This window comes from Bombus vosnesenskii, unplaced genomic scaffold, assembly GCF_011952255.1.
Source record: "Bombus vosnesenskii isolate JDL3184/JDL3185 unplaced genomic scaffold, Bvos_JDL3184-5_v1.1 scf7180000013302, whole genome shotgun sequence".
Taxonomy (NCBI): Eukaryota; Metazoa; Arthropoda; class Insecta; order Hymenoptera; family Apidae; genus Bombus; species Bombus vosnesenskii.
Genome location: NW_022882951.1, coordinates 174,086 through 195,707, shown reverse-complemented (window position 1 = coordinate 195,707; position 21,622 = coordinate 174,086). Strand labels below are relative to the sequence as shown.

The window sequence follows — 21,622 nt, the reverse complement described above, 5'->3', positions numbered from 1 at the left end:
CCGGAGAACATGTTTCAGAATCGAATTCACCCGTGGAAGAGTGAGCGTTAAAACAGTTTTTCATTTTCAATGTCTACCGCTTATTGTTAATGTTTGAATAAATTATTGTGCATCGCTTAATAATAAGTAAAATAGTTATAACGAAATAAGAGCTGTTAAAGTCTTCGATTTTAAAAAATTCAAGGAACGTGAGATTGTAACAAGAAAGGTGATCAAAACGTAACGAAACGTCAACACTATCGTTGCAGGTAACAGTTTTTAGAGACTGTTCTAATTGTTAATAATTTTGAGAATTTTTAAGTTTAAAAAGAAAAATATCGCGAAGAGATATTACAAAGAAAATTAACGAAGAAATATCGGTAACGTCCTAAAGGAAAAGTTGAATTCTATGACAGGATAACACTCCTCGCGTGCAGCAAAGATGGCCGAGTTGAAGGAGCAACCAATCAGGAGAGAGCACGATTCGATGGACGATTTTGAGCACCTCGAACACGTCCAGGATGGGCAATCAACCCACCTTGAAACTCATACCGAGAAAGTAGATAGAAGTGCGAAGGATAATTTCGATATGGATCAAGATATGATCAACTTTTCCTTGAATCAATCATTAAATGAACCAGAAGATTCTAAAAAAGCGACTATGTTATTATTGGAGTCAGAAAAAGGAAAACCGGCTGAGGAAAGTAATTTTGAGGTTAGATCAAAGGAACCGGAATTCGACTTGTTATCAGGCAAAATAGAGGACCAATCGGACGTTATGAAAATCGATCCGGTTACTAAACAGGCAGATGAGAAGCAAGAGATCGCCGAAAAGGAAGAAGTTAAGGAAACCAAAATTCCAGATCGCGAACCAGAAATTCCTCCCTCTACTGAGAAAAAAATGGATAATTCATGGAATGTTATTGAAAAATCTCCACCTGTTTCGGAGTCAATTTCGAAACCAGAGAGAAAAGCAGAAAGTGTAAGTGAGTATGTGGTTGAGCATGTAGAGAAAAAGGAACGGATCAGTGCACCAGAAACCGGGGAATCGGAATTTGAGTCCGAAATCGAAGCATCACCGGCAAAGAGTTTCAAATCGATCAAGCAGGAAGTAAGACGAGAACCGATAGAAGTGGAAATTGCTCCAAAGGAGATTTTCAGTAGCATGGGAATCGGTGAGTACATTTACATTTTTAATAAATAATTAAGTCGATAGTTTGTAAAGGAAATAGTAATATAATTAGACTGATATTATGTGATATATATCGATATGAATAAAATAGTATAAGTCATCTAATGAGGTTAAGTAAAAATTTGTTAGGTCTTATATACAGTCTTTCTTTTATTTCGATCATATATGAAAATATCTTATATTACTAGGAAGAATATTTTATAGTCAATGTTCTTGAGATGACGACCTCCAAAGTCTCGAAAGCATGAACGATTAGTACGAAATGTTAATTAATTTAGCATCTTTGCACGAAGTGAACCATGCTTCCGCTTGGCTACAGCGTCATTGCGTTTGTGAGCTGTAATGATGTGATTAGTTATTCCAAGCACATCATACACCTCTTTAAGACATCTTTACTCTTTCATCAGCTTCATAAGAAATTAATCCGCAAGAAATATCTTAATCCGAATTTTTAATAATTAGTTTTTTTTAATTGTTAAATTTCTTCTCAGTTTCATAAAATACTCGAGAAAATAAACAAATGTTTCATAACAATTCAATACTGAGAAATGACTACTCACAAAAGCATTGTAAAAATCCAGACAAGAAATCATGTATTGCGTCATTTTGTACAAGAGAGAATGTGTCAATCTTTTACGTGAAGTCTTAGCCATTATTAATACCCTTTATTGTGTACGATTGCGCCATTTACGGCAAACTTAGATAATTGGTATTTTGCTTATCATTTTAATATGATACAAATCATATCGTGGTGCCCCAAGATAGTGGCGTCTTTATACCGTTACTTATGATATATGATGTACTTAGTATAACGGTAACCAAAGATTTCGCGGTTGAATTTCTATGTAGTTTGCATATTCATGGTTCTTCTCCCTATATTAACATCTTATTACGAATAACTTATTAGATTAACATTATTCTTTATTTTACGATTATAATCTCTCGTGCAATGGTTAAGTGCGTATTAAGTAAATTATAGTGCAATAGATTCGCTATTAATAATATGTGCTATAGATTTGTTTCGAATAAAATGTCAACAGCCAAGTAACAAATTATCGATTCTTAAATATATTCGTATGTAGGTGTGTACCATTAAGGAACTATGTAATGAGTAAGTGTATGATATTCTTTGAGTGACCGATTTTCAACTGCTTTCACTTAAACATTTCGAACAATAGCACTCTTCAAATAATATAACTTTTATCTGGACATTTAATTTTTATTTGAAAAATGAAACAATTCCAATGTCGCATTGAAAAATCACTAGAAAAAGAGAGAATTAAACGTTTTATATCTTTAATGAAATAGCATGTTTCTATATCTTTTTATTTATATTAGTATTTGTATAGTATATTAGGTTACACCATGAAAAAAGAGATATGTACTCATTTTGCGTGTATGGTTTCTACGTTGGATCGAAGTAACCCGTATCTTCTCACCATATTGATCCGCAGCAGGGATACCTTACGACCTCTTTTGATTGAACCAATGGGAACAGCCAAGCCCATGGGAAAATAGTCTGTATAAAGATGCATTTTACAATTAAAAATTTGCACATAATAGGCGACATATTCAATATTAAGCTGTTCAAATTTATATCGATAAAATTGTAGTACTAATTGAAAATCATTCTTTATGCGTCGTGCTCTTAACCGAAGCCGCTTTTTCGTTCTTCAAGAAGATATTTTTACTCATGATTTCAGTACGAAAAATTTCAGGCGCCTGACTCATGAATTATTTCCGATCGCCGTACATTATTGTAGTATGTCACGTTTTTCTTGTCAACTGTTTCAGAATACTCGCCACAAAATAATATTTTAACACCATATCTGATCATAAACTAATAGTTACCACAGATATTTTATAAATTTTATAAAATATAAGGATTACTGTAGTCAATAAGAACTATAAGTTCTTAAAAAGAAATTGTGGAACGTAAAAAAATAATAATACTTTATTTTTTATTTTCTTTCAAACATAAATTATCGATTTATTCATTTCTAAAAATTTCAAATTTTCATGCAACAATTTGTTTTAGTAGATACACCTGTTTCTACTCGAATGGATTGCCTATTTATATTTTGAATTCCGCGTCATCTAATGTTTTCCGTTGAAACTCACTAGACCCTACCAGTGTTGAAGGCGCCATCTCCTATCAACAAAAGTAACTAGTTATACTTCATCCGAACCGTACCCGAAGCCTTATCGTCTCCCTATGCACCTAGCAATGGCGCGTCGAGGTGGTGGGGATATCTGGAACTGTCCACGGGTCGATAATACTCGTCAGTCCTGTTCTCGCCTCAAAGCATAGTGTGTCGTTAGGGAATCGCAACATCAATATTACACGAACTATTATTTTTCCCCTGATAGATTTGTCCAAAATCATTTCGTGTATCAAAGGCAGATAGAATAAGTCGGAACGAGTTATTCGAATGCGAATAAGCGAGTAGAGTCAGTGAAAAAAGAATAAAAGGGTGGAAGAAACGGGGAAAGTAAAGAGCTAGTAGCAGAAAGTGCGTCGTTGCGACTATCAGAGTGGGTTGTTGGGGTAGTGCTCGAATGCGAGTCGTCCTTGGTTCGACTGAGACACAAGGTTAGGGAATAATGAGAATGGAGCCAGCATGCCCTATGTCTCCTGAAAAAGAGAAAGAAGATTCCGATGTGGTTTGCAAAGAATCATGCATCGCCAATGGCAATTCTTGCTTCTGGAATATTCTTCATCCATGTATGTTAATTTTTCCATTTTTTTCTCATTTGACGTCGACTAGGAGATATAACATATTCAAAGTATAGTATGAGTCAAGATATATAGCGAGATCACAAATTGAACCATCGAGAAGTGGTATAGATGATCCTATGGCTGGCCTTATAGCCGCAGCTCATTTTAAAATCAAATGTATATTGCATTTCTAGGGTTCCGCACAATAAAAAATAGCGACATCTTATGATTAACGCTGTTTTATTTGAGAAAGAGAGATTGTAATATGTAGTATAAATTTAATTTTGATATACTTTGTAAAATGGATTGTTTCTGTAACTGTCTCTAAATACCGAACCCAGATCATTTTGACCTGGTGTTGTAGTGTACTACACATATTTGTATTCTTATCGTTCTGATATAAACAATCGTGTCGTGTAGATATATATCACGTATTGCTTGAAAATGTTTTGAGAAAATAATTGCATACGTATAACAAAACTCATATAATGTATATTATGTGTTGTTATGACGTGCTTCTGAAATGTCCGGCTTCCAAAGGTTTACAATTTCTTTGTACGAACCTCTCAGAACTTTTTTGCTACTATCTCTCTCAATTTGCTTGTTTTGATAAAGAAATATGTTCATTTTAACTTCTAACAGATTTTACGCTATAGCCTCGTTTCATCTTGGCTCATACTATAATACGAAACAGGTAGCTCAGTGGTTTGACGTCGGAAACGAGGTGCAATTTATCAGCAGTAGGGCGCGTACTAGTTACAGTAGCTTTATCATGTAATTGATAAATTATTTTACGTCTACATTATATAAAATGAACGTATATGACAGAGATAAAGAAAATATAAAGTTGCGTTTATTTAATATTATTTAATATTCTGTTACAGAATTATGTCGTAGTATAATATTATAGACATCGTTATACAATGCGATTAAATACTTGTACATTAGATGAAGGAGATTTTTTATTGAAACTGTTAAGATATTGAAATTTCTTTTATTGTTTACTGTTTTTTTTAAATACAATACTATGTGTGGTTCTTAGAGATAAATATTAGAGAGATATTGGAGATAATAAATTTTCAAGGCCGCAATGTTTACCAATGGGTTGTATGGTTTCATGAGAAGTTAACGCAAAAGCGATCCTAATGTTCTTTAAAGAGCTGATTTATCATGATACATGGTTAAAGTTCTTTGTTCTTTTTATGAAAATATTGATTGCTACAGAAATTACACCATCATTTATTAATAACCTGTTTTTCATTAGTGAAACACGCAAGTATTGTTTGATATTTATGCATAGACTGAAATATTTTTTTATCCTAAATTCATATCGTGCTTTCCAACGTAAATTCACGTTGTGCTTTCCAATATAAATATGTAATTTAATACAATCTAGTTTATTACTATTTTCAATTGTTGCAATTTCCTCGAGATCTTAGAAACTTAATTAATTACAAAAGTAACTTACATAAATCATTATGCATTTATTTCTCAACAAATATTTGTTTCTTTCTTTGTACAGAAAAATCAGCACAATTTCTTTGTCTTGTATCTTATTACAATCGTTTCATTAAAAAATTCTTTTTTAACTCAACTTTAGTCAGATAATGATTCTTTTGCTAATTATATTTCTTTTAAGATATGTTACTCAATAGAGGAATAAATAATAAAAAAGGACAAAGTCCTCTAATTTTAATACTGAGATAAAGCCGCGTTTATCACAGGGAACTTGTTGTTTATCGTGTAAGTCATTCAGATAGCATGTCGTATGCGTTATTAAATATAAAAACAAAGAGAAAGCGCGAAAAAGAGAAAAGTGAAAAAACTAGATAATTATATAGCTCCGGGTGCATCGACTGTCTGACATGCGCAGTGGAAACGCGATTTGTAAGTGGGTTATTGATCGTCGGCTATCGGTTTTTATAAATATATTGCACACTTTATATTGTAAATAGCAATTTTTGATAATAAAATATAAAAAAAGGACATCGATCGAATTTTTATTTTCATTCATACATGACATATACATATATAAAAAAGATATACATGAAATGATATACTTCTAGTTTAAGAGATATTATTAAGAGATATCTTTTAATTATTATTTTGTAATTAACGGATGGGCATAGTTATAATATAAAAAAACAATTGGAGATTTTCAAGTGCCCGATATCTTATCACAAAATTATTATGGAATTTTTTTACGTTATCATATGAATTGAAGTTTGCATATTTGATTAGCAATAATCGTCGTAGTTGGATGCAAAAATAGTATCGGCACTCGGGAAGTATAATTGAATTGACATTGTGGAAATTAGGGATAATTCATGTTGCTTCGAAATTTAAATAGTCATTGTGTTTGTCTGTGTGTCTATATTCAGGAGTTTTTTCGTTAAAAAAGAAATCACTTTTCATCAGGTATGATCAATAAATATAACAGGTCAGCAATTATCTCTAATTACATGGAATCAACCTACGATCATGATTAGATTATTGAAAGTACGAGTTACATAAGATAAGCATATATATAACTCGAAGTAACGTTACGTATGTATAATACAAGATATTCCATGTCTTTAGAAATGTTTTTTGATAACAGTTATGAGATTAAGGAATGGATATTTACGCTAACAAATCTAATTTATGTATTCGTTTATCGAAAATCGCGTTGATAAAAAAAAAAAAATTCGTTGGATCTCTAATTCGAAAAACAAATACGAAATTCTATTTTTATATAAATTACAGTGAAATTAATAATAATAACCTTGTTCATTTTTTTATAACGGTTTTGAAAGAGGACTTTTCATTAGAAATTCTCTCGTAACAAACTCTAAAATTCAGAGGGTCTGTTGGCTTTTTCCTTGTGTTTTAAAATAAAATAGATTAATGATGAGTAATAAATACAAATAGCGAATGAAATAAACAGAATTAAAATAAATTAGTCTTAAATTATAGAGGAGTAAAAAATTCTTTCTTCTTTTTTTTATTTCTTTATCTTGTTTTCTGGATCTATGAGACTTGCGCTGGTGGCGTACCGTTTTAATTTTTTATTACAAAGTTATAAAAAAGATAGGAAATATTTTATTTAGACAAATTCACTGTATCATTTACCAGGGACTAGATATTACATGTGCAAATTTTAAGACAAGTCATTTGGTCGAAGTACGTAGATATCGAGATAGAAGTCGAGGTCAATGATTGCGCAACACCGTGCAGTGTGCTAATTACACTGACAATGAATGCTGCCAATCGATTAGGTGCTATTTAACTGCCACTCCTGAAATCTTTTGATATATTATTTCCAAAAATTATACGAAAATTTGTATAATTAGTTTTGATATTTTTATATATGTATATGTACTAATTTCTTTGCAGAAAAAATCCAATTTAATTTTTTCAGATGACAAACTAAAATTGTTGATAGATCTTTAAGAGAATAATTTAAAAAAGAATAATAATAATAATAATAATACATATTTCCGTTATGCAACGAGCCATTGTACGATCAATAATTCTTATTGTTACATTTGACTAACGGGATGGGTTAAATCACCGACTGTGAGAGAAAAAATTACATAGTAGGAAAGCATTAGGAAATTGAAATGAACGAGAGTTTGATTTTATGCTAATGATACCGACAATGAGTGAACACGTGCAACTGTTCTTGAATGAATCTAGATTGATAGGTGATCTAGATTGATTTAGATGAGTCTAAATATTTTTACTTATCATTGATATAAAATACCCGTATTTATCGAATTTCTTTTTTTATAACATTTTTCATTAAATTGATCAGAATTATTTACGTCTCGATCGATATCGTTTCTTTGTACAATAAATGATAACTGTTTGAATTCGGCTGATTAATCTTTTTAGAATAGAATTGTTTATAAGCTTTGGACAATATTTTTTATTTATTATGTACAATAGAAATACGCCTTTCTACTGATATTTCTTTAAGGAAGACATAGTTCACTAAAATGTATAACTACTCACATAACTAATTAATAAGTTTAAAAAGATTAATTTTGGAGTAACCTATTTTAGTTTATATTCTATTTTTTACGTGATAAATACTATTAACGGTGTTTATCGTGTAAGATAGAGGAGATAAATTGAAATTATATAGCTACTGTAACATTAAGTAACTTAACTCAGAAAATGTAGCTCAAATTGTAGTCACCTATTATAACCCACATCATTTTTAGAAAATACTATTACTGATAAGACTAATTTCGTACTATTTTCGTTACCACCTAATGACAAAATCCGCGATCACCTAATTGCCAAGCCAATATTATAACGATAAAGTGTTCATTATAAAGAAATGTCATCGCTACCTTTATTATTATTATACAGCATTGAGAATATTTTTTTTATTGTTATTGCCATTCGTCCATTTCTCACAGATCATCGTAAAGTAATTATATAGAACTATATCAATCACACAAACTAACATAATTCGATTCTGTTCTTTACAGACGCATGGTTTAATCCTGATAGACTGAATCCAAAAGGTAAGACGCCAAACTCGATGTCGATGTCCATTCGTTCGCTTCTATGTGTTGAGCAGTATATTTATATAATCGTTACATGTTTTGTCAAATTTTTGTCTTTTTTTTTAAATGTGTACTTGTGTTTTATGCTCCTAATACCTGTAGAGTAGACGTAAGACAAAAAAAGGGGGGAGGCGAGAGAGAACGCTATTTGTGATTTATTTATTGTATATAGGATGACCCACTTGGAGCTTATAGAAGTATTTCTATATATAAATATAATAAATATAAAATATAGCTTTAATGAAAAAAAGGTATCATTTTCGTGTCGATTATATCCAGTTCAAATTTTAATGTAGTGAAACTGGACAATTGATAAATGTTTCAATAGAAAGAATTTTTAGTAAAAATGATATTCTACATTTGGTATTGTTTAATCCTGTTGTATCTTTTGGTGTCGTTTTCGATTTTGATAATGAACCCGACCAGTCCAATGCCCTTTTATCGTTAAAAATGTCCTAGCTTCGAGAAAAGTACAAGAAAAATGTTATTTTTGTGCTCGTATTTGTTGAAACAATAGTGACATTGAAATGAGAAATGTACCTACAAATTCAAAGACCGTAGTAGGATTAAGATAACTTTTATACAGAGAAATTATCCGAAAATTGATGTAAAGCCACGTTGAGACAAGTTCATTGTTAGGTGAAATATACTATAATTCATATAATACACTTTTGAGGCAAAGATTTTATTTGTCATCGAATTTGCTAAAATACGAAAGATTGCAGAATTTTCAATGATAAATCGAACAATAAACAGCTTGTAACAATTACTTATATCCATGTATATGAACGAAAGACCTTTGTACTGGCTGTATAATTCCCTCTACGAGATTGCATATTTATTATCTAAACACTTCTGCATCGTGTTTTCTTTCCTGTATGTATTATTCCATACGTGTAATTCATTGTTGACCGATAATTTAACACTATAACTCCAATATATTCCACGGAAACAAGAATGCAAGAGAATTGTACCATGTAAATCATATTCATCAGACAATGAAAATGCAGATGCAGCAAGACTCTTGGAAATCGTTATTTCACGAGTAAAGTTGTACATTCACTACGTCATTCATGTCGCCAACTTGTGAAACGTTATTTTCGTTACAAAGTCTGGTAATAAGTATTCAAAGTACAAGAAGAGTTATCAAGACACCACTTTGGTCGTACAATAGGTTACTTTTATCGAACTTCCTTCTAAAGACATTAACGATTCTTGTTTCTTTGTACTCCAATATATCTCTATGAGTAACTTTAAACATAGTGCACTATCATTCGAAAGCTTGGGGTCATTATATGACCTTTCTATCTAATCTCTGTCTTGATAAAAATGATGGACGGAATTTCATGCATTCACAAAATTTGTTTATTAAATCTCTCTTGAATTAATAAGAAATTAATTAACCTCGGCAAATCTTTGAAAGTCTATACATAAATATGACTTCTCATTTGAATGTATTGTTCGTAATAGTTCGACTGCGGATATTTATACAAATTTACATTTCCCATGAATGTATAAACATCTACCAATTAAATCTACAACAGACTAAGGAAAAAGTGCTGAAAAAAATATTTTAACAAATCATCAACTATTACTACTTTTTACTACACAATTTAATAATAGGTAACATATCTTTGCTTCAAGATATTAGCACAAAATGGCACGTGATTATTGACGTACTTCTTATTGTAATTTCAGAAAAATCGACTCCGTCAGTGGCTCTATAGATATACGAGGATAGTACTTAGAATCTGGTTCCTTTGTTCCCTCGAGTGTCAGTGGTATTGATTTTCCCTTTGAAGACTACAGAGGCAAGAGCAATCTATGTATGTGTGTATGGGTCAAGTACCTCGTGAAGAGTACATACCAAAGAAGTCTGAGTTGTGACTATTGTTGGATGCTTGCATTTAGGATGATATTGGAATGATATTAATCCTCTGAGGTTCGATGACCTGGCTATGAATTTTTGTAGACTCCTCTGACGTCAATCGTTTGTGTGTTTCGTCATGATAATTCAATCTAGCGCGTAGAGTGTCGATTGCAATCTAGTAATTGCGCAATATGTTACTCTGACAGTTTGGATCCGCTTCTCGAATCTTGAGTTCTATGTTACGATCAGCTAACTTCCTTAACGACTGTGGATAAAGCTAATAACAACCGTTGATTGTGTTACTATCGTGTCTTGATTTGCGACTTGGAAAATTTTGTGTTGGATAACTCGCGTGAGAAATAGAGGATCTTGCCAATTATCCATCGCGTCATTCACAAATGTTACTTGACAATGTTAGGTCTAGGTGATCTGAGTAGACTAGATAGACCCGATGAATATTGTCCCAAAATTTTCTATATTAATTCTCGTAGCAACGCAGGCTATTTTTTAATTTTCGTTAAATTTCAGTTTTTCTTTTTCAATCTTCAATTGAAAATGTACAAAATAATTTAGAGATTATTCACATAGCTCTGCTTATTATAATATGTATTATACAGGCTGTTGCGACTTTTCCCTACAAACTGTGATGACTTAACCTATAGGAAAAAATAAGGTAAAAAGCGTTATATAAAGTTTGTCAATAAATATTTTGTTACAGTGTTATAAACAAATATGGTATGCATGAAACAGGTAACAACGCATTTTCTATTATAGCAAACAGAATGTCAACTGTGTTTATCTGATTTGCGTAGTTACATGCTTTTTATGACTCTCTAACATCCTTGCTTATTCTAATATTTTTACCAGCCGTTAGTACTGAACTATTAAATACAGTAAAGGTAATCGTTTCTTATTGTTATTATATTCTACAACTATTTTTACGACATGGAATTGTTACTACACGATAAAAAAATATGTAATTACGCTGACAAAATAAAACGATTGACTTTTGTGTGCTGGAATAGAAAATGCGTTGTTACCTGTTTCATGCATACAATATTTGTTTATAACTCTGTAACAAAGTGTTTACTCACAAACTTTATATAACATCCTTTTCTTAGTTTTGCCTATAGGTTAAGCTTTCGCATTTTATCGGGGAAAAAGTGGGACATCCTGTATGTTACGGTATGTTTATTATATAAAAAGAAGTACTCGTTCAGGAAGTTTCCTCAAATGAAAACGATCAAACATCGAACATTCAAAAACATATATCTAAACATACAATCAATGTATCACTTCTAATCTATTCGGAACAAAACAACATCCTTTTCAATCACCAACCAAGACATTGCCCATCGTATTTCCAATTCAGGTCTGGGTCAAGCAACTGATATTGTCTCGTATCTCCTCGGATATCCCCCTAATCAAACATATACACGCAAGATCTATGTTCCAGTCGCCTTGTAAACCATTTAAACGAGCCCTTTACATTTTTACAAAGGAATCCTGTCCCTTTTGTTCCCGTTCATTGAAATTTCGATGCAGTCGGACAGATTCGTGTCGCGGTTAGAATCCAAAAAAGCCGGAGACGATTGGCGGCCGTAGCCGGGTTTAAATATAGTATCCGGCCGGGTTTGAGGCTGCTGGTGTTCTGCCAGAAATCTCGAAGGGAACTCTCGCTTTCCGCTCGGCGAGCCCGCAGTCTATCTCTACCGCGGAGTGTGTGTCGCGTTTCTACGTTGGTTTTCCTAGCAAGGTTTCCTTCATCGCCGTGTACGATCCGTTTATCCTCTCGCCGCCAGTGTCTTCTCTCTTCGAGGTGTCCCTCGAGCTCTAGAGGAGGGAGGAAGAAGCGGAGACAAGGGAGGGAAACATGGCAATCACGAGGGAGGAACGTGAGTAAGAGTGTCACAAAGGGTTGTTCGAATCTGAATTGATAGAGACGCAGGTATATACACCGAGGAGGTTGATAGGTTGCCAGTTTGAGAAAGAAACTGCGCAGACGTGGTTACATCAGAGATTCGGGGTGGGGTTTTTTGGAAATGTTAATGATTTTTGCGATCCGCTGAAAACAGGACTGAAATCTTAGGGTTCAACTATAACAAATCGAAATTTCGAAGAATTTTAGAAGAATAGGAGGTAGTAATTGTTTGGTTGGTTAGATATTGAGTTTGCAATCAGAAAACTAGGAATTTTATTGTTTGAAGTCGATCGAAAGCGAAAGCTTTTGATAATGCCGGTAATCGGGGTTCTTTGGATCAAACTAGAAATTCAGCAAAAATATCAGGATCACGAATTTTTCGATTGTTTAAAGATTGAATTGGTGCTAATTGCAAGAGTTAGACTTCTAATGAAGGATGAAATGATTTAAAGGCTGAATCAAATAGTCTGGAGAGAATGTGTGAATTTGATTAGTGAATGGAAGGAACCTTTCAGAGGACTAGTATAATTGATATATTTATTTGAAGGTATTTCGACGAAACATTGGAGAAAGAGAAGCGTAGCTGTTATGAGAATCTTTTGTTAATAATTCTTTTTGAGTACTTTTAAAGACCAGAGCATTGCACTGTTTGCTTTGAAACACTGTTACTTTTAGCGCTTGGACGCGATCCAAAGCAGCCAAAAGAATCGAATTCTTTGTCAAATCTCATCGAGAAAATCGATACCGTCTCGTGAAACTTATCCTGCCTGAAGCCACTGTCGCATTGCGACAGTTCCGCTGGAAGATGAATACGAAACCGTTTTAAAAAAATCTCAAATCGTTTCACGATACTCTGGATAATATTCTTCTTCGCGTATCAAAATTTTAAGAATAGGAAATAGGAAAAAACTGAGATTCTCATTTTTCTAACGCAACCAATAATATAGCAGAAAGTGACTTCATTTTCTTGCAAGAGTGAAACTCACAAGTCATCACATATTATAGTAAAAAATATTTTCTTCGTACTTTGACAAAATTTTACGTCAGAAATACTTTTCTGGGTTGATCGTTAGTTTTATGTGTAATTTAAGAAACCTTCGCGTGTACAACGGGAATATGATAGCAGGAAAAGAGAGATGGTAATTCTGAGTCAGGTATATGGTGTATAATTTCCTATGGGGGAAAGAAGCAAATGAAGGGTGAATTCGTGGAGGGTAAAATATCCGTTGGAAGGAATATTTCTGGGGATAGTAAGGGACGTCGAGGCAACGGCCGACACTGCGACGCCGGGCATCGCACTACCAGAGACATCTTATTGATTTTCTACCGCCAAACCGCGCCCGACCGTTCCCCTCTTTTCCTTCGATACGTGATACTTATGCACGACGTATCTCTATCTTCCTCGCTCTATTAAATTCTGTCCACGTCTGGATTTGTCCCAACTCCGACTCTGATTAAACCTCTTTAAGAGTTCGATACGTCTGGATCACGCAAACAATTATATAAATGTTAATATCTTATTGTTGCAGCCTCTAGAATCGGTCGTACAGGGACTGTTCGATAAAGAACATGAAGAGGATATTCGAAGATTTTCTATAGTTTATGATTTCAATAGTTTTATATAATAATTTTTTATAGTTTAAAATATATACTACGGGTGGAAATGAAAAAGACACAGACTACGTTCTAAATTATATTCGAAATATTTAATAGATATTTTAGTATAAAAGGGGATTAATTTAGAAAATTAAAGCTTAGAGTTTAGAGAATTACATTTCAAAATATACGTTTGCCTATATTTTTAACACTTTTAAAATAATAATATCTAGAATTTCTATATGAATATTTTACAGTTTTAAAGAATATTGCCCTTTAAATATTTAATACGTATTTTAGTATGGTCGAGGATTATTCTAGAGAATTAAATTCACAAAGAATTAAAACTTTCATAGTTCTTTAGAATTTTGAAAAATATTGTCCCTCGAATATCTTTGTTTTAAACATTTTCTAAGTATCTTAGCATAGCCACCCTGCTAAATGTCGAATAGAAACTGATGCCAATTGACTAAAGCAACAGCTTGATTATAATGCAGTAAACGATCAGAATATAATATTTAATTCTGCTCATGCTCAGTTACACGACAGGCTGAGCTTGCACGCATATTTCCACGGCGTATTATATCATATAGATTTCCATACAGAGTCTTCTAGTTGACATATTACACATCCGTTATAGTTTCTTTACAACCGGTCGCCGTGGAGGCATCAAATTCACAAAAGAAACGATAAAATATCATGATATTCGCTTATTTTCGCATTCTTCTGCGTATCTATTGCGACTAATCACTCTTGATATTGTCTTTAAAAATTCTATAACAGCAAAGACACTTTTAAAAGCTTTCAAATGCTTTAAATATAAAAGTACAAGATTAAATCTTCAAATTGCTGGTGAATTTTAGATTGAAGAGGATCGGATTTTCAACGGAATAGAACTTGTTCGATCAGGAATTGGAACAGATGACATAAATTCATTTGGCAGAATTACACGACGTTGAAGAGGCCTTGGAAATAGTTTAATAGACCGTCCTTTTTGGATTAGAGACAAAGCCGATGGCAAAATTCAAGAATTCACTAGGTCTCTATTATTAGGGGACCTTCAAGGCTGTTGACAATCGGTTGTTGTCATTAATCATGATTCCTCGTATGTTTAATTACTTCAATATTTATCGTTTGTCTAAGATGTGTTGACTCTAGATTGTAGATCTATAATGTACGTTAAGTTTTATTGTCAATGTAATCAGAAGCGCAAATAGATACAAAATATGTATATTAAGACTCGAGGAAGACAGCAAGAGAAAAGCAATGTAAGATACTTCTCATGATACCAAAATAGTATCATTGAGTACTCTATTGAGAGCTTCATAACATGAAAACTGATCCATATCCTGACTTACAGTCGAATGAAAATTAAACGTATTTATAAAAATAACTTTTAAGGCAGTTTCACAACTTCGTGATTTAATTAAACACAGTTCTATAATTCTAGATACAGCTCGAGCAATTGCGTAATATAATGAACGTACCACTACCAAAAAATTTATCTATAAAGCTATCAGATTAAATATAAATATCATTAAAATAACACCAAGATAAAAAGAATAGAATATCAGAACGATCCGTTTAAGGAAAAAATGTAGCAAATGATACCAAAGATATTCTCACGATTTTTAAGGAAGTTTGATAATGTCAGGTAAAAGTTACAGCCATTTCCTCCTTAATGACACTCGTACATCAATCGTGATTAATGAAGTACTCTTCTAACGATTTACCTTTCCTTGCCCACTTTCCACTTCAGTGACTATTTTATTTGCGATTACTCTACCGGTTCCCTTTCCTCGTTTTTCTCCCATTCTAACTCGTTAGTATCTGCTTCCCTCTCCTACTCCTCATGCACACGTATCTTTGTAATATCACGAGGCATATAGAGAGCTCCATGTGTAAACGAAGCCGCGGAGAGAGTTGGCAGTTCTTGCTCAGCTTTCCTCGCTTTCGACTTCTTTTATACCATATCCTCTGCTCGTTCGTCGAAAATGGTACGAAAAAATAATTTAAGAACAGCCATCGAGGAGCTTCCCAACAGAGGTACCGGTGAGTCTTCGTCTTTTCTCTAGGAAAAAATCGATCTTCGACAAGATTTGTTAACATATGGTTCAGGAGCACGTGTTCGTACGAAAATATTGAGATGGACGGATTTTACTTGATCTGTATTGAATATAAGCTTGAGAATCTTAATAAGTGGTGTAATATTAATAATGTTTCTGTTATGATTTTGATCAGTTTCGGATAATACCTATATTGAACTTGTCTCGACGTTCAAAGATTTTATGTAGAAGAGAAAGATGATATGTGAACGTGGAATTTGTGATTTTAAGAAAATGGTCAACTTCGATAAGGGTCTCCCCTTCTGTACACTATCTGTTCTGTATACTATCCTTATTGCATATTTCCTGGATATCGAAACATGATGTTTTTTTTATTATTACGTATATTTGTGAATTAATAAGAATGTGAAAGCACTATGTATTGCAATAGATTGTATAATGAAAGTATAATAATTGCGAATTTGAAGATTCTAATAACGGTGTATTTTTTGTTTCGTTTTAGTGGCAGCTTTAATTTATTGGCGCGATCCAAAGAAATCAGGCCCCGTGTTCGGGTGTATACTCGGCGTGCTCCTCTCGCTGGCCTACTTCAGCTTGATAAGTGTTCTTGCTTATTTGTCACTTCTTATCCTCACAGGCACCGTTGCCTTTAGGATTCACAACACCGTTCTTCAAGCTATTCAGAAAACTTCCGATGGGCATCCTTTCCAGTAAGTATCCTGATTTCAAAGATAAAAGTCGGTAAAAATGAAATTTCTTATCCTAAAGAAAGAATTTTTCATTTGCCTTAAAACACCAGAAATATGAAACTTTTTGAAGATCAAGTAATTTCAGAAAAATTTGTGAAAAAGATTAAAATCTAAGCAATAACATACTGACAAGTTACTTATAATTTTAGGAACATTTTGGAAATGGATTTAACATTGCCCGCGGAGAAGGTGCACGAAGTGGCAGACGTGGCTGTTGCACACTTAAACGCAGCGGTCAGTGAACTTCGTAGGCTCTTCCTTGTCGAGGATTTCGTCGACTCTTTAAAATTTGGTGTCCTTCTTTGGTGTCTCACCTACGTGGGTTCTTGGTTCAATGGCATGACTCTAGTCATAATTGGTAAATTTTGTAAATTTCTCAAATATTCCACTTTCTGTTTTAATACAAGTCACACTGAGTTTGTGGTTTATCGAATGTTATGAAAATATGTTTAATCGAGACATTCTTAGTTTTCCTCTGTCTCTACAGTCAGGAAATAGTTGTACGTATACTTATCTAGAAATATTAATAGAACTGACGTCTTAACGAAATATTCAGCGTCAAGAGACTAAATTTGCGGTTTAACGGCATATCCGCACCCTCACTGAAATGTATAATGAGGTCATTGTTCTCGTTGAGCAATGTTAGAGCCCTCTTAATATTATCTAGACTATGTGATTGTTCGATATAAGCATGAATTTTGAAAAATCTAGCGCGTTCTATAACCAATTCAATTGATCTTTTCTTAGGAGTGGTTGCCTTATTCACACTGCCGAAGGTCTATGAGACAAATAAGGCACAAATTGACCAGAATCTAGCACTGGTACAAAGCAAAATCAACGATCTCACTACTAAGTAAGTTACAATTCATCAAATAATCTTCAGTATTTCACGCGTTTTAAAATAAAAACAAAACAGAGTTTTTTCTCAAATAATTCTGTATTATCCCGTATTATCTGATTTCAACACTTTCAATAACATAATTTAATTACAACAATATTTTCTTGGAAGTATTTTCCTATAATTGTAAATAAAGTAAAATATCACCTGATGATGTATTACATTGCGAATAGATTATATTTTGAAAGTAGCATATGTTCTCCCTGTAATCAAGCATTTGTTGCATAAAATATTAACGTTGCTTCGTGACAAATATAGAGTGGAAATGCTGCTGATGGTTCCCTCCGACTACTAACTGGCAATTTTCGTTTTGATAGTAGATGTCCATCACGGTGCAGGACTCGTTAAAATGATATTTTGAACTGGTTCTCTGTGTAAAGGGAAATGGGAATAGTTCTGTTCTCTAACTTGCTATACATTTACATATATAATTTGTATAAATATACTCATATTGCTAAATTAGAAGATGCATATTAATCTTCATTAAAAAAATAAAATAAAATGGTATTTCTTATACAAATATAAATTCAAATTTTTTTAAAAACATCTATATTTTAATTGTCGTTTCAGAGTGAAAGCTGCGATACCGTTTGGCAAGAAAGAGCCAAAGAAGGAAGAATAAATGTGAGAATATATCATCACGCGGGGGCAAAAGAAGCTTAAGCGAATTTGTCGGACAATTGCGGAATCCATGCAAGAACGAAATACAGAGTGGTCACGTGAGAGAACCGAAAAGATAATGCAGAAGAACAAAATGAAATTAAAAAAGGAAATAAAGAACAAAACATATGAAGATCGAACGAAGAATGGTGAAAGGGAAATATTTAACAAAAATTGCAGAGTACTCAAAGAAACTAAACAACGGAGAAAAGATGAAATGTAACACCAGCGTCAAAAAGAAGAGCACAATGAAGACATATATATATATATATATATAATACATATATATTATATATTATATTATATTATATATTATATTATAATATATATATATATTATAAATAATATACCAAGAAAACGAAAGATACAGAAAAATCAAGTTCTTAGCATTGTAAGATTTAAAGTAACTGGATAATTTTTTTAAATTCTGAAATTCCTATGTATGAAAAAATAAAAAATCGTAAAAAAGTAGCTACAATAGAAGCATGGCTTGCAAAGAAATTGTAATGGAAGATTATTGAAAATATATGTATATGTAAAAAAAAGAAGAAGGAAAAATAAAATTACCTAAAATGAATGGGTATCTCCAGAAGAACAAAGAGTTGGAAATGTGAAAAATCGCAATGAAAGAAACACTGCTTTGAAAAAAAGAACAGCGAGAAAAGATTACAAGGTAATAAGGAAAAGAATGCCTTTTCTCAATGTTTTGGAAGTTCGGCAGCTGGATTTCAATGTCCGACGATGTCGTAATGCGAGTTTTCCTTTTCTGGATCTATACAAGCTGTCCCTGTTAATCGAAATAAATGGAAAGAAGTAACATTTAGCGATTATGTTAATTTGTTGCAACGCGAGAGGCGAATAGAGCCCTTTGGTGTACTCTATGCAAAAACCATAAACGGTGCAATGCGTGTGTCTCTTAGGGGGTTCCCGGTTTTTCTTCCTTTTTTTTGTTTTTTTCCTCGCACTCTCCCACATCAGTCTAAACTGACCTTTCTTCTTTAAATAGAATGATATGCGGTCCCATTGAGATCAATCATGATTAATCATTTAGTTCTTAGAAAAAATTTTTTTAATTTCATAATAGAAGTTATTCAGAAATATCTTTGGCACAAAGATGACGAGAGGGGTGTTTTCCTTTTTCTTCTTTTAGCCATTAGCGTTTGAAATTTGTACTTTTCACCTTTTTTCTTTTTCTGATTACATATTCATCAAGATGACTGAAATTGGTAATTTGTTTTGTAATAAAATATTGGTCTGTCTCTCATTTTTAGTAGTCTTACAATAAATTCAAACGAATACTGTTTACAAACTTGAATTTTATAACGAAAATTTTATGTAATGCTGTTTTATTCTTTAACATCACATAATAAATGCACGCATTGGAACGTATGACACTAATATTACATGATTATATTCAAATGTTAAGAATGAAATAATATAGGTGTCTTAAAGATATATGGAAAATCTTTTTGTTTTCAATAAATTTTGTTTATCTTCAACGATCTAGATAATTTCGTTATGAGAAACTGATCTAAAATCCATTTTAATATTTATTTTAAACAAAGCCTTCTAAGATTTCTACTATTTTTTTCAGTATGCGACTTTAAATCAGTTTCCTGGATTTTTATTTGTAACATAATATTCGTACTTGCTTTTAGAAGCATGTAAATATACATTCTACTTTTCTGTTTTTAATTTTGTTTCTTTAATAAAATATATTGGCGACTATTCCCGTTTTCATCTGTGAACCGGTATTTTCAAAAATGATTTATTTATGTTGTCTATAATATGTTCTTTAAGCTGCGTATAAAACACGTTACAACTTATATCTTACAATATATACGCATATTTACAGATATATCGCATCAGCATAAGTTAATACATCAAGAAATAAGGTTTATATAATTGTAAATACAGATCTTAAAATTCTATCAATTGTTTTAGCAAAAGCCTCTCGCTCTTTTTGCTATTGTTAAATGTTTCGTTTAAAAAATAAACAAAGGAAAGGATAATTGTTAACAGTAACAGTCAAATATGACCCTGAGAAAATAACTTAAAACTTCTACTTTATATATAATTAATTGCCTTTAAAAAGTCATTTTTTTATACAGGGGAAGAATGCGTTACATATGTATGAGTGGATGTAAAAAGAGGGACAAATAGACTGAGATAATAAAGAAAGATAAATTAGAAAGTTATTTGTTGTTGATGGTGTTACGAATGTTGCATATCTTGAATTAGTTTCTTAAATGACACTATAAATAATGTATGGGTACTATTTAATTAAAAATCTATTGATTTTTAATATACATAAGATTTCGAGTTTCTATGAAGTTTACATGTAGAAATTTAGCAGTTCTTTTCAATTAAATTGTACGAAGGATTAATTATAATTTGTATTATATTTGAAAATTTATTCTTTAAAAAATAAAGTAACTTTTATTACTTTACAACGAGCTGTTAAGAAAGCAGTTTGTTTTAGTAAATTATATTGTTAATTGGTAATTAATTTGCCTTTATACAACAATATACGCTATCGTTTTATAATCAATGATAATATATAATCAATAGTTCCATGGTTTTCAATTAATGGCCAATCGGAAATTTTTGTTGCTATAATATTCTATATTATCAACACAGATAGCACTTAATATGCGTCTTTTTCGATCATGATCTTTCAATTATTTTGCGATACTGATAAACAATCAGCTTTTTCAATGAGATTATTTTTGTATTTGATGATTGAATACTGTTAAAATTATTGAAATACTATTGCAATAGCAAGACATCATAAATAGTGACTCTTTCTACAGTAATATTATTTTAACCAAGAGACAATTTAAAAAGCAATTTTTTTAATACTCGTTAGTGGGTCCGCATATCACTCGATTTCTGTGTCATCATTCATTAATAACTCTTGAAAAACACACACATGTGAGAATGATGAACGAGCGCGTGTGTATGTGAGTATGTGAGATTTAAAGAAATAGCGCCGTCTGTTTTTTCTTCGGCGTTTTCGAAGATTCCTTTCTTCGAGCAATACAATTATCGCTATCACATTATTAAGTGTAATTATATAGTTAAACATTACGATTGAAAATTGTTGGCTGAATTGCGAATTTTTATTATAATATCGTTCCAAGCAAATCGACGCTGGTACCTGGAAATTTCATCCAAATTTTTTTTCACCGTGTAGCATCGTTGATCGATGTATCGTGAAGCATTAAAGGTTCATTCGCATGATTCCTTACGATGATACGATTTGACAGAGTCTCGATGAAATTCAATAACGGGTACCACCGTTAATCTTTACTTCAAAATATAACGTCCGCAAATGAGACAACTACGATGGGAAAGAAATGCGAGAAAAATAGACAGAGACGGAAGAAGAATCTTTATCAGAATGCAAATTG

The 21,622-nt window shown here is 32.3% G+C and overlaps 1 protein-coding gene across 7 annotated transcripts; it reads left to right on the top strand.

Moving 5' to 3' along the window:
• LOC117234123 (reticulon-1-A) lies at positions 1-20,407 on the top strand. 7 transcript variants are annotated; one of them, XM_033495043.1, is made up of 7 exons: positions 3-248; positions 396-1,154; positions 8,372-8,407; positions 16,405-16,612; positions 16,801-17,009; positions 17,399-17,504; positions 18,120-20,407. In XM_033495043.1, exons 2-7 carry the CDS (start codon positions 422-424, stop codon positions 18,169-18,171), a joined length of 1,344 nt encoding a protein of 447 aa, XP_033350934.1. In that variant the 5' UTR covers positions 3-248; positions 396-421; the 3' UTR covers positions 18,172-20,407. The 7 variants fall into 7 exon arrangements, with proteins under 7 accessions (XP_033350935.1, XP_033350934.1, XP_033350933.1 ...); XM_033495042.1 differs by having other exon boundaries at positions 3-1,154; XM_033495045.1 differs by lacking the exons at positions 3-248; positions 396-1,154 and adding an exon at positions 3,439-3,896.
• The last annotated feature ends 1,215 nt before the right edge of the window (positions 20,408-21,622 follow it).

Coding starts and splice junctions, on each gene's coding strand:
- LOC117234123 (XM_033495043.1), top strand. CDS start 422: ATGGCCGAGTTGAAGGAGCAACCAATCAGGAGAGAGCACGATTCGATG. Junction 8,408..16,404: donor TGATAGACTGAATCCAAAAG/GTAAGACGCCAA, acceptor GTTTCGTTTTAG/TGGCAGCTTTAATTTATTGG. Junction 16,613..16,800: donor TCCGATGGGCATCCTTTCCA/GTAAGTATCCTG, acceptor TTATAATTTTAG/GAACATTTTGGAAATGGATT.